The sequence below is a fragment of the Rhinoraja longicauda genome, chromosome 14 (assembly GCF_053455715.1).
Source record: "Rhinoraja longicauda isolate Sanriku21f chromosome 14, sRhiLon1.1, whole genome shotgun sequence".
In the NCBI taxonomy this organism is placed as follows: Eukaryota; Metazoa; Chordata; class Chondrichthyes; order Rajiformes; family Arhynchobatidae; genus Rhinoraja; species Rhinoraja longicauda.
The window spans coordinates 11,976,905-11,992,440 of record NC_135966.1 but is presented as its reverse complement, the minus strand read 5'-3'; the positions used below and the strand labels follow the sequence as shown (position 1 = coordinate 11,992,440).

Below are 15,536 nucleotides of genomic sequence, written 5' to 3'. Positions count from 1 at the left end.
AATATTCAGGGGTACACAACGTACAGAAAAAACAGGCAGGTGGGGAGAGGGGGCGGGGTAGCTCTGTTGGTAAGGAATGATATTCACTCTCTTGCAAGGAGGGAAATAGAATCAGGAGATGTAGAATCAGTATGGATAGAGTGAGGAATTGTAAGGGTAAAAAGACCCTAATGGGAGTCATCTACAGGCCCCCAAACAGTAGCCTCGACATAGGGTGCAAGTTGAATCAGGAGCTAAAATTGGCATGTCGCAAATGTAATGCTACGGTGGTCATGGGAGATTTCAACATGCAGGTAGACTGGGAAAATCAGGTTGGTAATGGACCCTGTGGTGTTATTGCAATGTGCCTTTAAGACTACACAGGTCTATTGGTAGGGGGTCATCAGAGGGCGACAGGGAGGAGCCCGGGGGAGCAGATGGCGGTTGAATAAACACTCGCGTAAAAACACAGTCGGACTCACTGTATCTTTTTAAAGAACACAACATGGTGTCAGAAGTCCTGTAGGGTGCGTGAAGTGTACTTTGAGTCGAACAACTATCGTTTGGAGCTCGTTGACGGCAAAAGAGACAGAAGAGTGCGACATGCAAGACGACAACGCACAGAGAGCACCGGTAGGACCAAATGCTACATTTAGCATCCAGCCTCCGGAGTCCTTCGACTTTTCAAAGCTGCAAGAGTGGGCCAAATGGATACGGAGGTTCGAAAGGTTCCGTCTGGCAAGTAACTTGAATGCCAGCTCCGAAGATAATCAAGTTAACACGCTGATTTATTGCATGGGAGATGAGGCGGACGATGTTCTGCGCGGGTTAAACCTGACAGTAGCACAAAGAGGAACGTACATAAGGGTGCGCGATGGCTTCCAACAATTTTTCATAGTAAAGAAAAATATAATCTATGAGCGTGCCAAGCTCAACATGCGCAGGCAGGGAGAACATGAAACAGTGGATGCCTTTGTCACTGCGTTATATGCGCTGGCAGAGCACTGTAACTACGGGGTGCTACACGGCGAGCTGATACGCGACAGGCTTGTTGTCGGACTGATGGATAAGCGGCTGTCCGAACGTATGCAGGTTGACGCAGAATTGACGCTCGAAAAGGCCGTCAATATGGCGAGGCAGAGTGAGGAGGTGAAACGGCAACAATCTTCTCTGCGAGGTGACACCAGGACAGAGACAAGTGATGCTAAATCTGTGGACAGAGTGTATAAGAGCAGTAGTAAAGGTGCCAAAAACAAACCTCACCAGGCTTATGGCCACCAATGCAAAACACACAGCGCCCAACACAGCAGGGGGGAAAGTGTACAGTGCCATAAATGTGGCAGCTCTCCGTCCCATCCAAGGCAGGATTGCCCGGCAAAGGATGCGAAATGCCATTTATGTGGGAGAAAGGGACACTACAAGCGTGTGTGTAGATCACCCAAAACCGTGTAGGAAGTTGAAGAGGACGAGGATGTTATGTTCCTAGGCAGCGTCACAGCCGATGGAGAGCCATGGATGGTAAACATCGACATAAATGATAAAAACGTGTCATTCAAAATTGACACCGGCGCCGATGTTACAGTCCTACCCCACACCGTGTTTAAAGAGATCTATAGAGGCAGCGATCCACCTACCCTCCGTAAAGCAACCAAGCCACTGCTGGGACCCGGGAGGAGTCCACTAGAAGTTGTGGGCGTCGCTGGGCTGTTCCTGGTGAAAGGAGTGAAAAGGGTGATGGAGGATGTGTACGTCACACGACACCTGCAAACTGCATTGCTGGGGAGGCCTGCTATCGGCAAGCTGGAGCTTGTGGTTCGGCTAGACAGCATCACCATAGAGACACTTAAGACTAGCTACCCGAAGCTATGCAGCGGTCTCGAGGAGGTACGACAGCAGTATGCCATCAAGCTGAAACCAGGGGCCCAACCGTTCTCATTGAAGACACCCAGAAGGATTCCGTTGCCGCTGATGGGTAAAGTCGAGCGAGAACTGTCCCGTATGGAAGGCCTGGGGGTGATCACCAGGGTTGAAGAGCCTACTGACTGGTGTTCAGGCATGGTGGTGGTGCCGAAAAAGACAGGAGCCGTACGCATATGCATCGATCTCACTAACCTCAACGAGTCGGTGTGTCGAGAAAAGTACATCCTGCCATCGGTGGAGGAAACACTGGGGATGCTGGCTGGAGCCAGAATATTCAGCAAGTTGGATGCCAACACGGGGTTTTGGCAAATACCCCTGACCGAAGACTCAGCAAAATTCACAACATTCATCACACCCTTCGGTCGTTACTACTTCAAGCGGCTGCCCTTCGGCATTGCCTCTGCCCCCGAACACTTTCAAAATAGGATGGTGTCAGAGGTCATGGAGGGACTCGAGGGAATTGTCTGCCACATGGATGATGTACTGGTCTGGGGCCAAACACGAGAGGAGCACGACGCTCGTCTGCATACTGTGCTGGCAAGGATCCAAAAGGCGGGCATTACGCTTAACATTGACAAATGTGACCTGTCGAAGGAAGAAGTGACCTTTCTTGGTCATGTCCTCTCCTCCAGTGGCATTAGTCCTGACCCGAGCAAGACTGAGGCTGTAAGGAAGATGGAGGAGCCGACCAATGTGAGTGAGCTGAGGAGCTTTCTCGGAATGGTTAACCAGCTGGGGAAGTTCATCCCGCAACTAGCAGAGAGAGACAAAGCTCTGCGAGACCTCCTGTCAAAGAGGAACTGCTGGCTGTGGGGCGTCGACCAGGCAAGAGTGTTTCAAGATTTGAAAAATGCACTGGTATCCCCACCTGTACTAGCCATGTACGACACGAACCGTGAATGCAAAGTCTCAGCAGACGCGTCATCTTACGGCCTGGGAAGTGTATTTCTCCAAAAATGGGATGAGGAGTGGAGACCGGTAGCCTACGTGTCGCGATCTCTCACACAGATGGAGCAGAGATACGCGCAGGTGGAGAAAGAGGCCTTGGGCCTGACCTGGGCTTGTGAAAGGTTCCGCAACTTTCTCATCGGTAAACACTTCCAGATGGAGACGGATCATAAGCCTCTCCTGAGTCTGCTGGGGTCACAGGCACTGGATGCTCTCCCTCCACGGATTCAGCGTTTCCGGATGCGCCTCATGCGCTATTCTTACTCCATTTCTCATGTGCCAGCAAAGTGTCTGTGGACAGCTGATACGCTGTCGCGTGCTCCTGTGAAAATGGGGGAAACGCCTGACGAAAAGGAGTTGTTTGAGAATACAAACATCTATGTGGACATGATAATAGAGAACCTGCCGGCAAGCACTGCCTACCTGGATGAGTTGAGAGCGGAGCTAAAAAGGGACAGTGTGTGCGCACGCGTAATGCAGCTGTGTCAGGAAGGATGGCCAACGAATAGAAACAGTGAACCGGCACTCAGGCTGTACTGGGCAGAACAAGCATTGCTCACGGTAAATGACGGACTGTTACTCAAAGGGGACAGATTAGTCATACCCTCAACTATGAGGAACGACGTGCTGACCAGACTACATGAAGGTCACCAGGGAGTGGTGAAGTGTAGAGAGCGTGCACGACGGTCAGTGTGGTGGCCTGGACTAAGTCAGCAGCTGAACGAATTGGTCCTCAACTGCCGGACATGCAGCAAAGAGAGACAGAACCACACAGAGCCGCTGATGCCATCACAATGCCCAGGCCGACCATGGCAAAAGCTGGGAGCTGACTTGTTCATGCTGGGAAGCAAGAACTACCTGCTGGTAGTGGATTATGCATCGAGATACGTGGAAATCGCTCCACTCAGCCCCACCAAGTCGACAGATGTAATCCACCACCTCAAATCAATGTTTGCACGTCACGGCATTCCGGAGACATTGGTCACAGACAATGGGCCTCAGTTTGCCGGAACCGCCATTGCTGCGTTTGCAAAGTCGTATGGTTTCCGCCATGTCACAAGCAGCCCGAGATATCCTCAGAGTAACGGGGAGGCCGAACGTGCAGTCAAGGCAGTGAAGGGTCTCCTGAAGAAAGCGGCGGATCCCTACCTCGCTTTACTTGCATATAGAGCGACCCCACTGCAAAACGGGTACAGCCCAGCCCAACTCCTTATGGGGAGAAGGCTTCGCACTACGGTACCAACACTTCCAGCCCTGCTGAATCCTGCTCTTCCCGACAATGAAGTGGTTGCGTGGAAGGAAAAGGAGAAGAGAATCAGAGATGCACAACGGTACAACCTGCGGCATCGTGCACGGAGTCTCGACAGGCTCTTTCCCGGACAAGAAGTGTGGGTCACGGATCAAGGCGAAGCTGGAGCTGTGATCGGCAGCCACACCGCCCCCCGCTCTTACATCGTGGAGGGACCTCACGGGACGGTCAGGCGAACCGGTCGCCATCTAATTCCCATGAAACCCTTTGCGGACCAGAGTGGGGGTGGTATGAAAGAGCAACTCCCGGGTTGCATTCCAGAGCAGAGCTCAGCAGAACCACCAAAAGAGAACATTCCAGAGCAGAGCTCAGCAGAGCCACCAAAAGAGAACATTCCAGAACTGCCATCCACTCCCAGAACCAGGTTTGGGAGAAGAGTGGTGAGACCAGATAGGTTGAACTATAAGTGAAAAAAAAGAGAGTTTCTAAAGAAAAATGTTTTTCTAATTTAGTGAAAAGGGTAAAATTCTTTTCACTAAGACAATGTGTTTACATGTACTTATGTTGAATTAATTTAGTTCAGATAGGAACAGACCTTCCAGCTAAAGAGGCAGAATAATCCTCTAAGGTCTGGTGAATCAACCGCAGTCTACCGATTGATTCTAGAAAGGGGAGATGTGGTGTTATTGCAATGTGCCTTTAAGACTACACAGGTCTATTGGTAGGGGTCATCAGAGGGCGACAGGGAGGAGCCCGGGGGAGCAGATGGCGGTTGAATAAACACTCGTGTAAAAACACAGTCGGACTCACTGTATCTTTTTAAAGAACACAACAGACCCCAGGAAAGAGAGTTTGTGGAGTGCCTCCGAGATGGATTCTTAGAACAGCTTGTACTGGAGCCTTCCAGGGAGAAGGCAATTCTGGATTTAGTGTTATGTAATGAACCTGACCTGATAAGGGGACTTGAGGTAAATGAGCCATTAGGAGGCAGTGACCACAATATGATGTTTTACTCTACAAATTGAGAGGGAGAAGTGAAAATCGGAGGTGTCAGTATTACAGTATAGCAAAGGGGATTACAGAGGCATGAGGCAGGAGTTGGCCAAAATTGACTGGAAGGAGGCCCTAGCAGGGAAGACTGGAACAGTAATGGCAGGTATTCCTGGGAATAATGCAGAAGTTGCAGGATCAATTTATCCCAAAGAGGAGGAAAGATTCTAAGGGGAGTAAGAGGCACCCGTGGCTGACAAGGGAAGTCAAGGACAGCATAAAAATAAAAGGGAAGAAGTATAACATAGCAAAGAAGAGTGGGAAGCCAGAGGATTGGGACTCTTTTAAAGAGCAACAGAAGATAACTAAAAAGGCAATACGGGGAGAAAAGATGAGGTACGAGGGTAAACTAGCCAATAATATAAAGGATAGTAAAAGCTTTTTTAGGTATGTGAAGAGGAAAAAAATAGTCAAGGCAAATGTGGGTCCCTTGAAGACAGAAGCAGGGGAAATTATTATGGGGAACAAGGAAATGGCAGACGAGTTGAACCGGTACTTTGGATCTGTCTTCACTAAGGAGGATACAAACAATCTCCCAGATGTTCTAGTGGCCAGAGATTCTAAGGTGACAGAGGAACTGGAGGAAATCAACATTAGGCAGGAAAAAGTTTTGGGTAGACTGGTAGGGCGGCACGGTAGCGCAGCGGTAGAGTTGCTGCTTTACAGCGAATGCAGCGCCGGAGACTCAGGTTCGATCCTGACTACGGGTGCTGCACTGTAAGGAGTTTGTACGTTCTCCCCGTGACCTGCGTGGGTTTTCTCCGAGATCTTCGGTTTCCTCCCACACTCCAAAGACGTACAGGTATGTAGGTTAATTGGCTGGGTAAATGTAAAAATTGTCCCTAGTGGGTGTAGGATAGTGTTAATGTACGGGGATCACTGGGCGGCACGGACTTGGTGGGCCGAAAAGGCCTGTTTCCGGCTGTATATATATGATGATGATGATGATGATGGGACTCAAGGCTGATAAATCCCCAGGGCCTGATGGTCTGCATCCCAGGGTGCTTCAGGAGGTGGCTCTAGAAATTGTGGACGCATTAGTGATTATTTTCCAATGTTCTATAGATTCCGGGTCAGTTCCTGTGGATTGGAGGGTAGCTAATGTTATCCCACTTTTCAAGAAAGGAGGGAGAGAGCAAACGGGAAATTATAGACCAGTTAGTCTGACATCAGTGGTGGGGAAGATGCTGGAGTCAATTATAAAAGACGAAATTGCGGAGCATTTGGATCGCAGTAACAGGATCGTTTCGAGTCAGCATGGATTTACGAAGGGGAAATCGTGCTTGACTAATCTACTGGAATTTTTGAGGATGTAACTAGGAAAATTGACAGGGGAGAGCCGGTGGATGTGGTGTACCTCGACTTTCAGAAAGCCTTCAACAAGGTCCCACATAGGAGATTGGTGGGCAAAATTAGAGCACATGGTATTGGAGGTAGGGTACTGACATGGATAGAAAGTTGGATGACAGACAGAAAGCAAAGAGTGGGGCTAAATGGGTCCCTTTCAGAATAGCAGGCAGTGACTAGTGGGGTACCGTAAGGCTCGGTGTTGGGACCGCAGCTATTTACAATATACATCAATGACTTGGATGAAGGGATTAAAAGTACCATTAGCAAATTTGCCGATGATACAAAGCTAGGTGGCAGTGTGAACTGTGAGGAAGATGCTATGAGGTTGCAGGGTGACTTGGACAGGTTGTGTGAGTGGGCGGATGCATGGCAGATGCAGTTTAATGTAGATAAGTGTGAGGTTATCCACTTTGGTGGTTTGAATAGGAAGGCAGATTATTATCTGAATGGTGTCAAGTTAGGAAAAGGGGACGTACAACGTGATCTGGGTGTCTTAGTGCGTCAGTCACTGAAAGGAAGCATGCAGGTACAACAGGCAGTGAAGAAAGCCAATGGAATGTTGGCCTTCATAACAAGAGGAGTTGAGTATAGGAGCAAAGAGGTCCTTCTGCAGTTGTATAGGGCCCGAGTGAGACCGCACCTGGAGTACTGTGTGCAGTTTTGTCTCCAAATTTGAGGAAGGATATTCTTGCTATTGAGGGCGTGCAGCGTAGGTTTACTAGGTTAATTCCTGGAATGGCAGGACTGTCATATGTTGAAAGACTGGAGCGACTAGGTTTGTATACACTGGAATTTAGAAGGATGAGAGGGGATCTTATCGAAACGTATAAGATTATTAAGGGGTTAGACACGTTAGAGGCAGGAAACATGTTCCCAATGTTGGGGGAGTCCAGAACCAGGGGCCACAGTTTAAGAATAAGGGGTAGGCCATTTAGAACAGAGATGAGGAAAAACTTTTTTAGTCAGAGAGTTGTGAATCTGTGGAATTCTCTGCCTCAGAGGGCAGTGGAGGCCAATTCTCTGAATACATTCAAGAGAGAGCTAGATAGAGCTCTTAAGGATAGCGGAGTCGGGGGGTATGGGGAGAAAGCAGGAACGGGGTACTGATTGAGAATGATCAGCCATGATCACATTGAATGGCGGTGCTGGCTCGAAGGGCCGAATGGCCTACTCCTGAACCTATTGTCTATTGTCTATTGAAGTAACTGCTCCTCCGGCTTCTTTAAAAAATATTCCCTCACCTTAAACTTATGTCATCTAGTTCTGGACTTCTCTACCCAGGGAAAAAGACTGACCATTCACCTAATCTTTCCCTCTCATGATTTTGCTTACCTCTATAAGATCAACCTTAGTGTCTTGCACTCCAGGGAAAGAAGTCTCAGCCTATCCAGTCTTTCCTTATACTTCTAGCCCTCGAATCCTGATAACATGCTGGTGAATCTTCTCTCCACCATTTCCAGCTTAATAAAATGGTTCCTATAACAGGGTGAACAGAACTGCGCACAATACTACAAATGTGGTCTCACCAACAACTTCTGCGTTATCCGCACTGATGAAGGCAAGCATGCCAAACTACTTTTTTACTGCCCTGTTTACCTTCTGTCGTCACTTTCAGGGAACTGTATATTTGTACTCCTCGTTAGACATAAAATGCTGGAGTAACTCAGCGGGTCAGGCAGCATCTCTGGAGAGAAGGAATGGGTGACGTTTCGGGTCGAGACCCTTCTTCTGAAGAAGTCTGAAGGGTCTCGACCCGAAACGTTACCCATTCCTTCTCGAGATATGCTGCTGGCCGCTGAGTTACTTCAGCATTTTGTGTCCACCTTCGATTTAAACCGGCATCTGCAGTTTTCTTTCCTATTTGTACTCCTAGTTCTCCCTGTTATATAACACTAGACCAAGTGGACCCTTTGCGCCCAAACCTCTCCTGCATTGGTGCAGCACCCTCTCTGCTCTCCCCCCCTCCCCCCCCCCCCCCCCTGAGTAAGGTGGGCCTAAAATTATTGCGCTGTCGTGTACCGTTTTGGCTGTAGTTCAGGAATAAACAAACAAACAAACGAGTTTTAGTATATAGATTCATCAGATACCTGCTATTCACTGTATAAGCCCTGCCCTGGTTTAATTTGCCAAATTGCATCATAGCATACTTACCATTCCTCGGCCTACTTCACTAACCTACTTCAAAGATCCAAACCAAAAACGCTTGCTTGGTTTTTCAATGAGGTATGGGACTTCTTTTTTTGCCCATTCCACCACAATCTCCTCCCAGTAGACATATTTCAGTGGACTGTTCAATTGTTAAGACATCTTGGTGCTCAAGCATATCCATAAAATCTGGACATGTTTACATACCAGTTGGGATTATTGAATACTATCCAAGAACCAGAACACAAAGGTTGTGCAAATTATTTTTTTTTAAAAACAGGTGAAGCATGTTGGCAAGAGCAAATTGTACAGGTGTGTAATAACTTTGGCTCCCCGTTGGATTGCAACCTTGTCGTGGTCAGGAAGCTTGAGTGTCTCAGTGACCCCTAGAGCTATGCCAGCGGGAGATTCGTCTCCTGTTAGGGTTTCCCATGCTGGACAGGTCGAAGGGTAGAGACGAGACGAAGAGCGATCCACTGGTCCTCCAGGTTGGGGGTTGAGCACAGGGCTAACAACCCCGCCTCGTAAAACGAATATTCAAGATTCAAGATATCTTTATTTGTCATCCAAAAAACAAGTTTTTTGGACGAAATTTAGTCACCCACTGTCCAATAATAAAAGCAATAAAACAAGCAAATTACACAACCCCAACCAACACACAAAAAAAAAGAAACATCCATCACAGTGAGTCTCCTCCAGTCACCTCCTCACTGTGATGGAAGGCCAGAATGTCTTTTCCCTTCCCCTGCTGTCCTCTCCCACGGTCTGGCTGTTGTCGTTGCCACGTTCCAGGCCGCGCCAGACGGTGAAAGGTCCGCAGCAGGCCGACCCAAGCCCCGCGATCCGGGGCGGGCGAAGACGCTGCCGCTGCACGTCGGGGCGGTCGTGGCTCTCGACACTGAAGCCCCGGCCGAGCAGAGAAAAATCCCGCGGCCTATTTCAGGAAACAACAACAGAAGGAATCTACTCTAATAAGTGGAGCACCTTCGTTGTTGCCCTACATGCCAGGAGGCATGATGGGCAGTAAGTAAGTAATAACTGAAGTGTCTGGCGTACAAACCATTTATTCTGATCTTTTGTTTTAATCTGTTTCCTAGGGCAAGACTTTGTACCATCCAGTCAGTGCCAGCTGTATGGACTGCAGTGCAAAAGACAAAAACATTTTTATGAACACCTGTAATCCTTTTTCTCCCACTCAGCAATGGATATTTGAAAATATTAATGCAACAGTCTTGGAAATAATGAACATCAAAGATTTGTAGTGACTTTTATTTAAAACATTGATATGTAATCATTTTTTTTAAATTAAGAATGTTTTTAAAGAGTTTTTATAGCTGAATCCAGGTTTTTAAAAAATAATAATGGCTTTTTGGAAGGTTTAATCTCAGGAAAGAACAGAAAGGGGCAGGTATTTATTAATGGTAATATCAGACACTCTTGTTGTGGACCAGTGCTTGTATGCTAAAATATAAAAACTTGAGCTAATTTCTAGTGCCTTGCAAGTGAAAAGCAGAAGGACAAGTGACAATGGTTCAGATCACACTCTGGCAATTGGCTGTCTCATTAGTTCGTGATTGATTTCCTCAATTAATTAAAGCAAGTTATAATTTTGTAAAATTCATGCCAGCAATTACTTAAATTAACTGGTGTCATATTTTTTTTTAAATACTGAGGTGGAAACTATTAAAATTAAATGCAAATATTTTCTAAAATGATGAAAAGACTACATGATTTTACCAAGACCATGTCATTTGCAGTGGTTTCAAAAGTCAGTTGATAATATATCACATTAGTTTATTCTCTATTTTATTTAATTATCCGAACTCCTAGAAATACTTTTGGAAGAGCTCTGTTGAAATTATTTGGAATGATATAAAATGTACTATGGTGCCTACATTGTTTTCTGGGGGAGAGGCTTCAAATCAAATAAGTAATTACATGTGGATGCTAATGTCACAATATTATTATTAAAAGATTTGAAGTTTACATTCCTATTACTCTGCACTTTAACAATTTTCTTTTTGTTACCAATCTTGATAGTGGAAATGACAATAATTATGTTATGTAATGGTTTGTATGCAATGCCAGTAGCAAAATGCCATTAATCCCGGAGAGATATTGCATGGCAGCCTTGTGGACAACAGTTCAGCACAATTTTGCTTTATTTACAAAATAATACTGATCAGGTCACACAATGACAGGGCTGGTAGAGGTGCGCCAGTGACCCGGGTTTAATCCTGAGCGCGGATGCCCTCCGTGTGGAGATTGCTCGTTCTCACTGGGACCGCATGGGTTTCTTCCGGGTGCTCCGGTTTCCTCCCACATCCCAAAGACGTGCGGGCTTGTAGGTTTATTGGCTGCTGCAAATTGCCCCTATTGTATAAGGAGTGGTTGCTAAAGTGGGATAATGTAGAACTGATGTGAATGGGTGATTAAAGGTTAGCATGAATTTTTAGCTCCTTACCTGCAGAATCCTTTTCATTTCAAAAAGGTGAACTTAGTTGATTCTGGCATATGGGGTAGGTGTAGGTGTAGGAAGGGTAAAGTTAAGTGGTTAGCAATTGTTCGCTGGTCTTAGCTTTTATAAATGTTAATATTTTGTATATTGTTCCAGGGGATAATTTTATGAAAATAGAATGTGAATATCTTTTAGTCCATTGTGGGTTGGAATGCTTTTCTGAGAAATCCAGAATTCAGTCATTTCATGTACCAAATGCACATGTAAAATACCTACTATGTACATATGAAGACCCAGAATCTTGTACAGTTATTGATAGGACATGTAAATATGGTGGTTTTTGCCTGACAATGTCTATTTGAAATGCACTGTTCCTAAGGGCACTCGTAATACAATGCATTAGCCACAGAATATAATCTGCATAAGTAACCTGCTCAACCAAGAAACTTGCTCAACAGAAATATTATTCTTGAATTATATGTTTGCTGGCTCTAAAACAGATTGTTTCAAATACTTTTTAAAAACTGATTTTGCATTTGGTCATTTTGTTTTTGCTTTGTAATCTTTGTAAATGAGGCAAGGTGATATAAATTGTACCATTAAATCAAATATGACTCTTGATTCAGTTTTGCCATCTGTTTTCTCAAAAAGAATATATGCACATTTAGTAAAGTCACCATGATATTAGTATTATTTAGTTTTGTTTAGTATGGGTGTCAGGAATTATGGGGCAAAGGCAGGAGAATGGGGTTGAGAGGAAAAGATAGATCAGCTGTGATTGAATGGTGGAATAGACTTGATAGGCCAAATGAGGATGTAACTAGTAGAGTGGATAAGGGAGAACCAGTCGATGTGTTATATCTGGACTTTCAGAAGGCCTTCGACAAGGTCCCACATAGGAGATTGGTGTACAAACTTAAAGCACACGGTATTGAGGGTTCAGTGTTGAGGTGGATAGAAAATTGGTTGGCGGACAGGAAGCAAAGAGTAGGAATAAACGGGTCATTTTCGGAATGGCAGGTAGTGACTAGTGGGGTACCGCAAGGCTCAGTGCTGGGACCCCAGTTATTTACAGTGTATATTAATGATTTGGACGAGGGAATTGAACGCAACATCTCTAAGTTTGCGGATGACACGAAGCTGGGTGGCAGTGTTAGCTGCGAGGAGGATGCTAGGAGGCTGCAGAGTGACTTGGATAGATTAGGCGAGTGGGCAAATGCATGGCAGATGCAATATAATGTGGATAAATGTGAGGTTATCCACTTTGGCGGCAAGAACAGGAAAGCAGAGTATTACCTGAATGGTGACCGATTGGGAGAAGGGGAGATGCAACGGGACCTGGGTGTCATGGTGCACCAGTCATTGAAAGCAAGCATGCAGGTGCAGCAGGCAGTGAAGAAAGCGAATGGTATGTTGGCATTCATAGCAAGAGGATTTGAGTTTAGGAGCAGGGAGGTTCTACTGCAGTTGTACAGGGCCTTGGTGAGACCGCACCTGGAGTATTGTGTGCAGTTTTGGTCTCCTAACCTGAGGAAAGACGTTCTTGCCTTAGAGGGAGTACAGAGAAGGTTCACCAGATTGATCCCTGGGATGGCGGGACTTACATATGAGGAAAGACTGGATAGACTGGGCTTGTACTCGCTGGAATTTAGAAGACTGAGGGGGGATCTTATAGAAACATATAAAATTCTTAAGGGGTTGGAGAGGCTAGATGCGGGAAGATTGTTCCCGATGTTGGGGGAGTCCAGAACCAGGGGTCACAGCTTAAGGATAAGGGGGAAGTCTTTTAGGACCGAGATGAGAAAACATTTCTTCACACAGAGAGTGGTGAGTCTGTGGAATTCTCTGCCACAGAAGGTAGTTGAGGCCAGTTCATTGGCTATATTTAAGAGGGAGTTAGATGTGGCCCTTTTTGCTAAAGGGATCAGGGGGTATGGAGAGAAGGCAGGTACAGGCTACTGAGCTGAATGATCAGCCATGATCATATTGAATGGCGGTGCAGGCTCGAAGGGCCGAATGGCCTACTCCTGCACCTATTTTCTATGTTTCTATGACCTAATTTTGCTCCAATAATTTATGAAATTATGAACTTATTTTTGGACATATTGAGAATTATGCTCACTTTGTTTGGAACAATTTCACAGATTGCTTGGATTTGGCTGAGCCAGAGAAATATCACACTTGGAGGGTTTTGACGATGTCTACAATGGTCTAAGTGTAATTGGCACAGTAAGGAAAAAACAAATATCTTTGCTTCTAAACTCAAGTTACTTGGGTCAAACTCAAATTTTATGTCAAGCTCAAACAAATCAAGCAGATGGATAAGGATGGTTTGTTCCATGCTCAAATACATCATATGAAGAAACTAGCATGGTTTTTAAGTCACGTGAGAGCAAAACTGCAGGAAACAGAGGAGACATGAGTGAGGGCATAAGGGAAAGAATTGTTCTCAAATTTGGACATCTGGGCTTTTAAGCACATATCTCTTCCCCAAAAGAGAAAGGAAAAAATGAATGGCTAGAGTGGCAAGCATCCTTGATGCACTTCCAGCTTTCCTACTGCAATGCATTGTGAAATTGGACTGAATGGGAAGACGTGATGAGACTGATGGAAGGAAATGATGCACTGGGCTGTGTTCACCACTCTCTGCAGTCAGTCAAGCTTTACATCCTCATTAAAAGTCATAGAGTAATACAGTGCAGAAACAGGCCATTTTGGGCCAACTTGTCCTTACCAAGCTGCCTACTTGAGCTAATCTTATTTCCCTGCATTTGACCCATATCCCTCTAAACCATTAAAAAACTGGTACCTCCCGAGCGTAGAGAAGGATCTTGGGGCCCAAGTCCATAGCTCCCTGACAACATAAGTAGATAGAGTGGTAAAGAAGGCTTATGATATGCGTGCCTTCATTGATAGGGGCGTCATGATGGTTGGAACTGAAAAACAAAGAAATGACAGTTCAGCTCTATGGGATCTTGGCCATACTAAAGTGCTTTCAATTTTGGGCACCACGCCCAAAGAAGAAGAATAATAAACTTCGAATAATAACAAAGTTTAAAGCAAATGTTTATGAAGACTGGTTGAATAAATCTATGAGATGTAATCTACTTAATTAAAATGATGTAAATCCTCTTCTCTTACTTCCTTAAAGGCAGACTTTAATACTAGTCCCTGACAATTATTTCATACACCTTCTAATTTGGGATCAATTTTGTTTTTACTTGATAAATGCATACAATGCTTTGGAATGCTTATTCTTGGTAATGCTTATATGAATGACAGTTAACAAGGTAACTAGATACTGCGGAATAAGACTACGTGATTCTTAGAAGTAGGGCTAGGGCATTGCAGAAAGCAACTAGGCAACATGTTTTCAAAGGATGGGTTAATTCAGGAATCATTTACCAGAAGGGTGTGGATGTTGGAAGAAATGAATGTATCTAAACTGCCGGATCTGTGTTGGGTCAAGGCCACGTGGAAAGTACATATAGTTGATTTGCAATGGTCTGAAATTGAGTCTTGTCACCCTTGCATCCCCTCCCTCTCACTATCCCTTCCCCAGCCTAGTAGTTGTACTAGTTTCACTGTCATCCTGTAGAGTTTCACTTTTGTATCACTCGTTATCACCTTCCCCACAGCCAACAATGGACCATTGTGGGCTTCACCTTTCCTTGATCCACAAACCGTTCCTGCTTTTTGCATATCTTTCATTCATTTGTCCTATGTACACTCTATATCTCGTTTCTCTCTCCCATGACTCTATCTGAAGAAGGGTCTTGACCCAAAACATCACCACCCAGTCCCTTTTTCCAGAGATGCAGCCTGACCCACTGAGTTACTCCAGCTTTTTGTATCTATTTTCGGTGTTTTATACACATATGTCCTGAAATGGAACAATGAAATTCTTATTTGCAGCAATGCAATAGATATGTAAACATAGTACTTTGTAAACATTATAATAAACAACAAAAAAGTTCAGTATATATAAAAAATAATAATAGTGCATAAATAAGTATAATAGTGCAATAAACTATAATAGTCAAGAGTGTTTTATTCTCATATGTCCCAAATAGAAATTCTTAGTTTCTTACTTGCACAACAGAATGTAACCATAGTATACTATGTGCAATAATAGTGCAACAAACAATAAGTGCACAAATAACTGTAATAGTGCAATAAACAATAACAGTGCCCTAATAATAATAGTGCACTAATAATAGTGCAACAAAGAAAAATAGCGCCAATAATAATAACAAGAATGCCTGCCCGATTTAGGATTAATGCATTCACACGATTATTAACACCGAGCGGGTAACACATTTTGCAACTGGGACGAGAAATCATGTCACCCATCCCTTTAAGGTTCGGCCACTCGCCCCAGCGCGGCCCTCGCCTTTAATTCGCGCGAGTCCCGCCCATGGATGCGGATGCGACGCA

At 45.1% G+C, this 15,536-nt stretch overlaps 1 protein-coding gene across 1 annotated transcript in view; it reads left to right on the top strand.

The window, feature by feature from the left end:
- The window catches only part of LOC144600055 (polypeptide N-acetylgalactosaminyltransferase 10-like), a 48,731-nt gene extending 37,024 nt beyond the window's left edge, over positions 1-11,707 (top strand). Inside the window, exon 11 of the mRNA XM_078411417.1 lies at positions 9,739-11,707. Within this exon, the coding sequence (XP_078267543.1) occupies positions 9,739-9,903 (165 nt within the window). The 3' untranslated portion in view covers positions 9,904-11,707. The remainder of the gene's footprint in view (positions 1-9,738) is intronic.
- Positions 11,708-15,536: the final 3,829 nt, after the last annotated feature.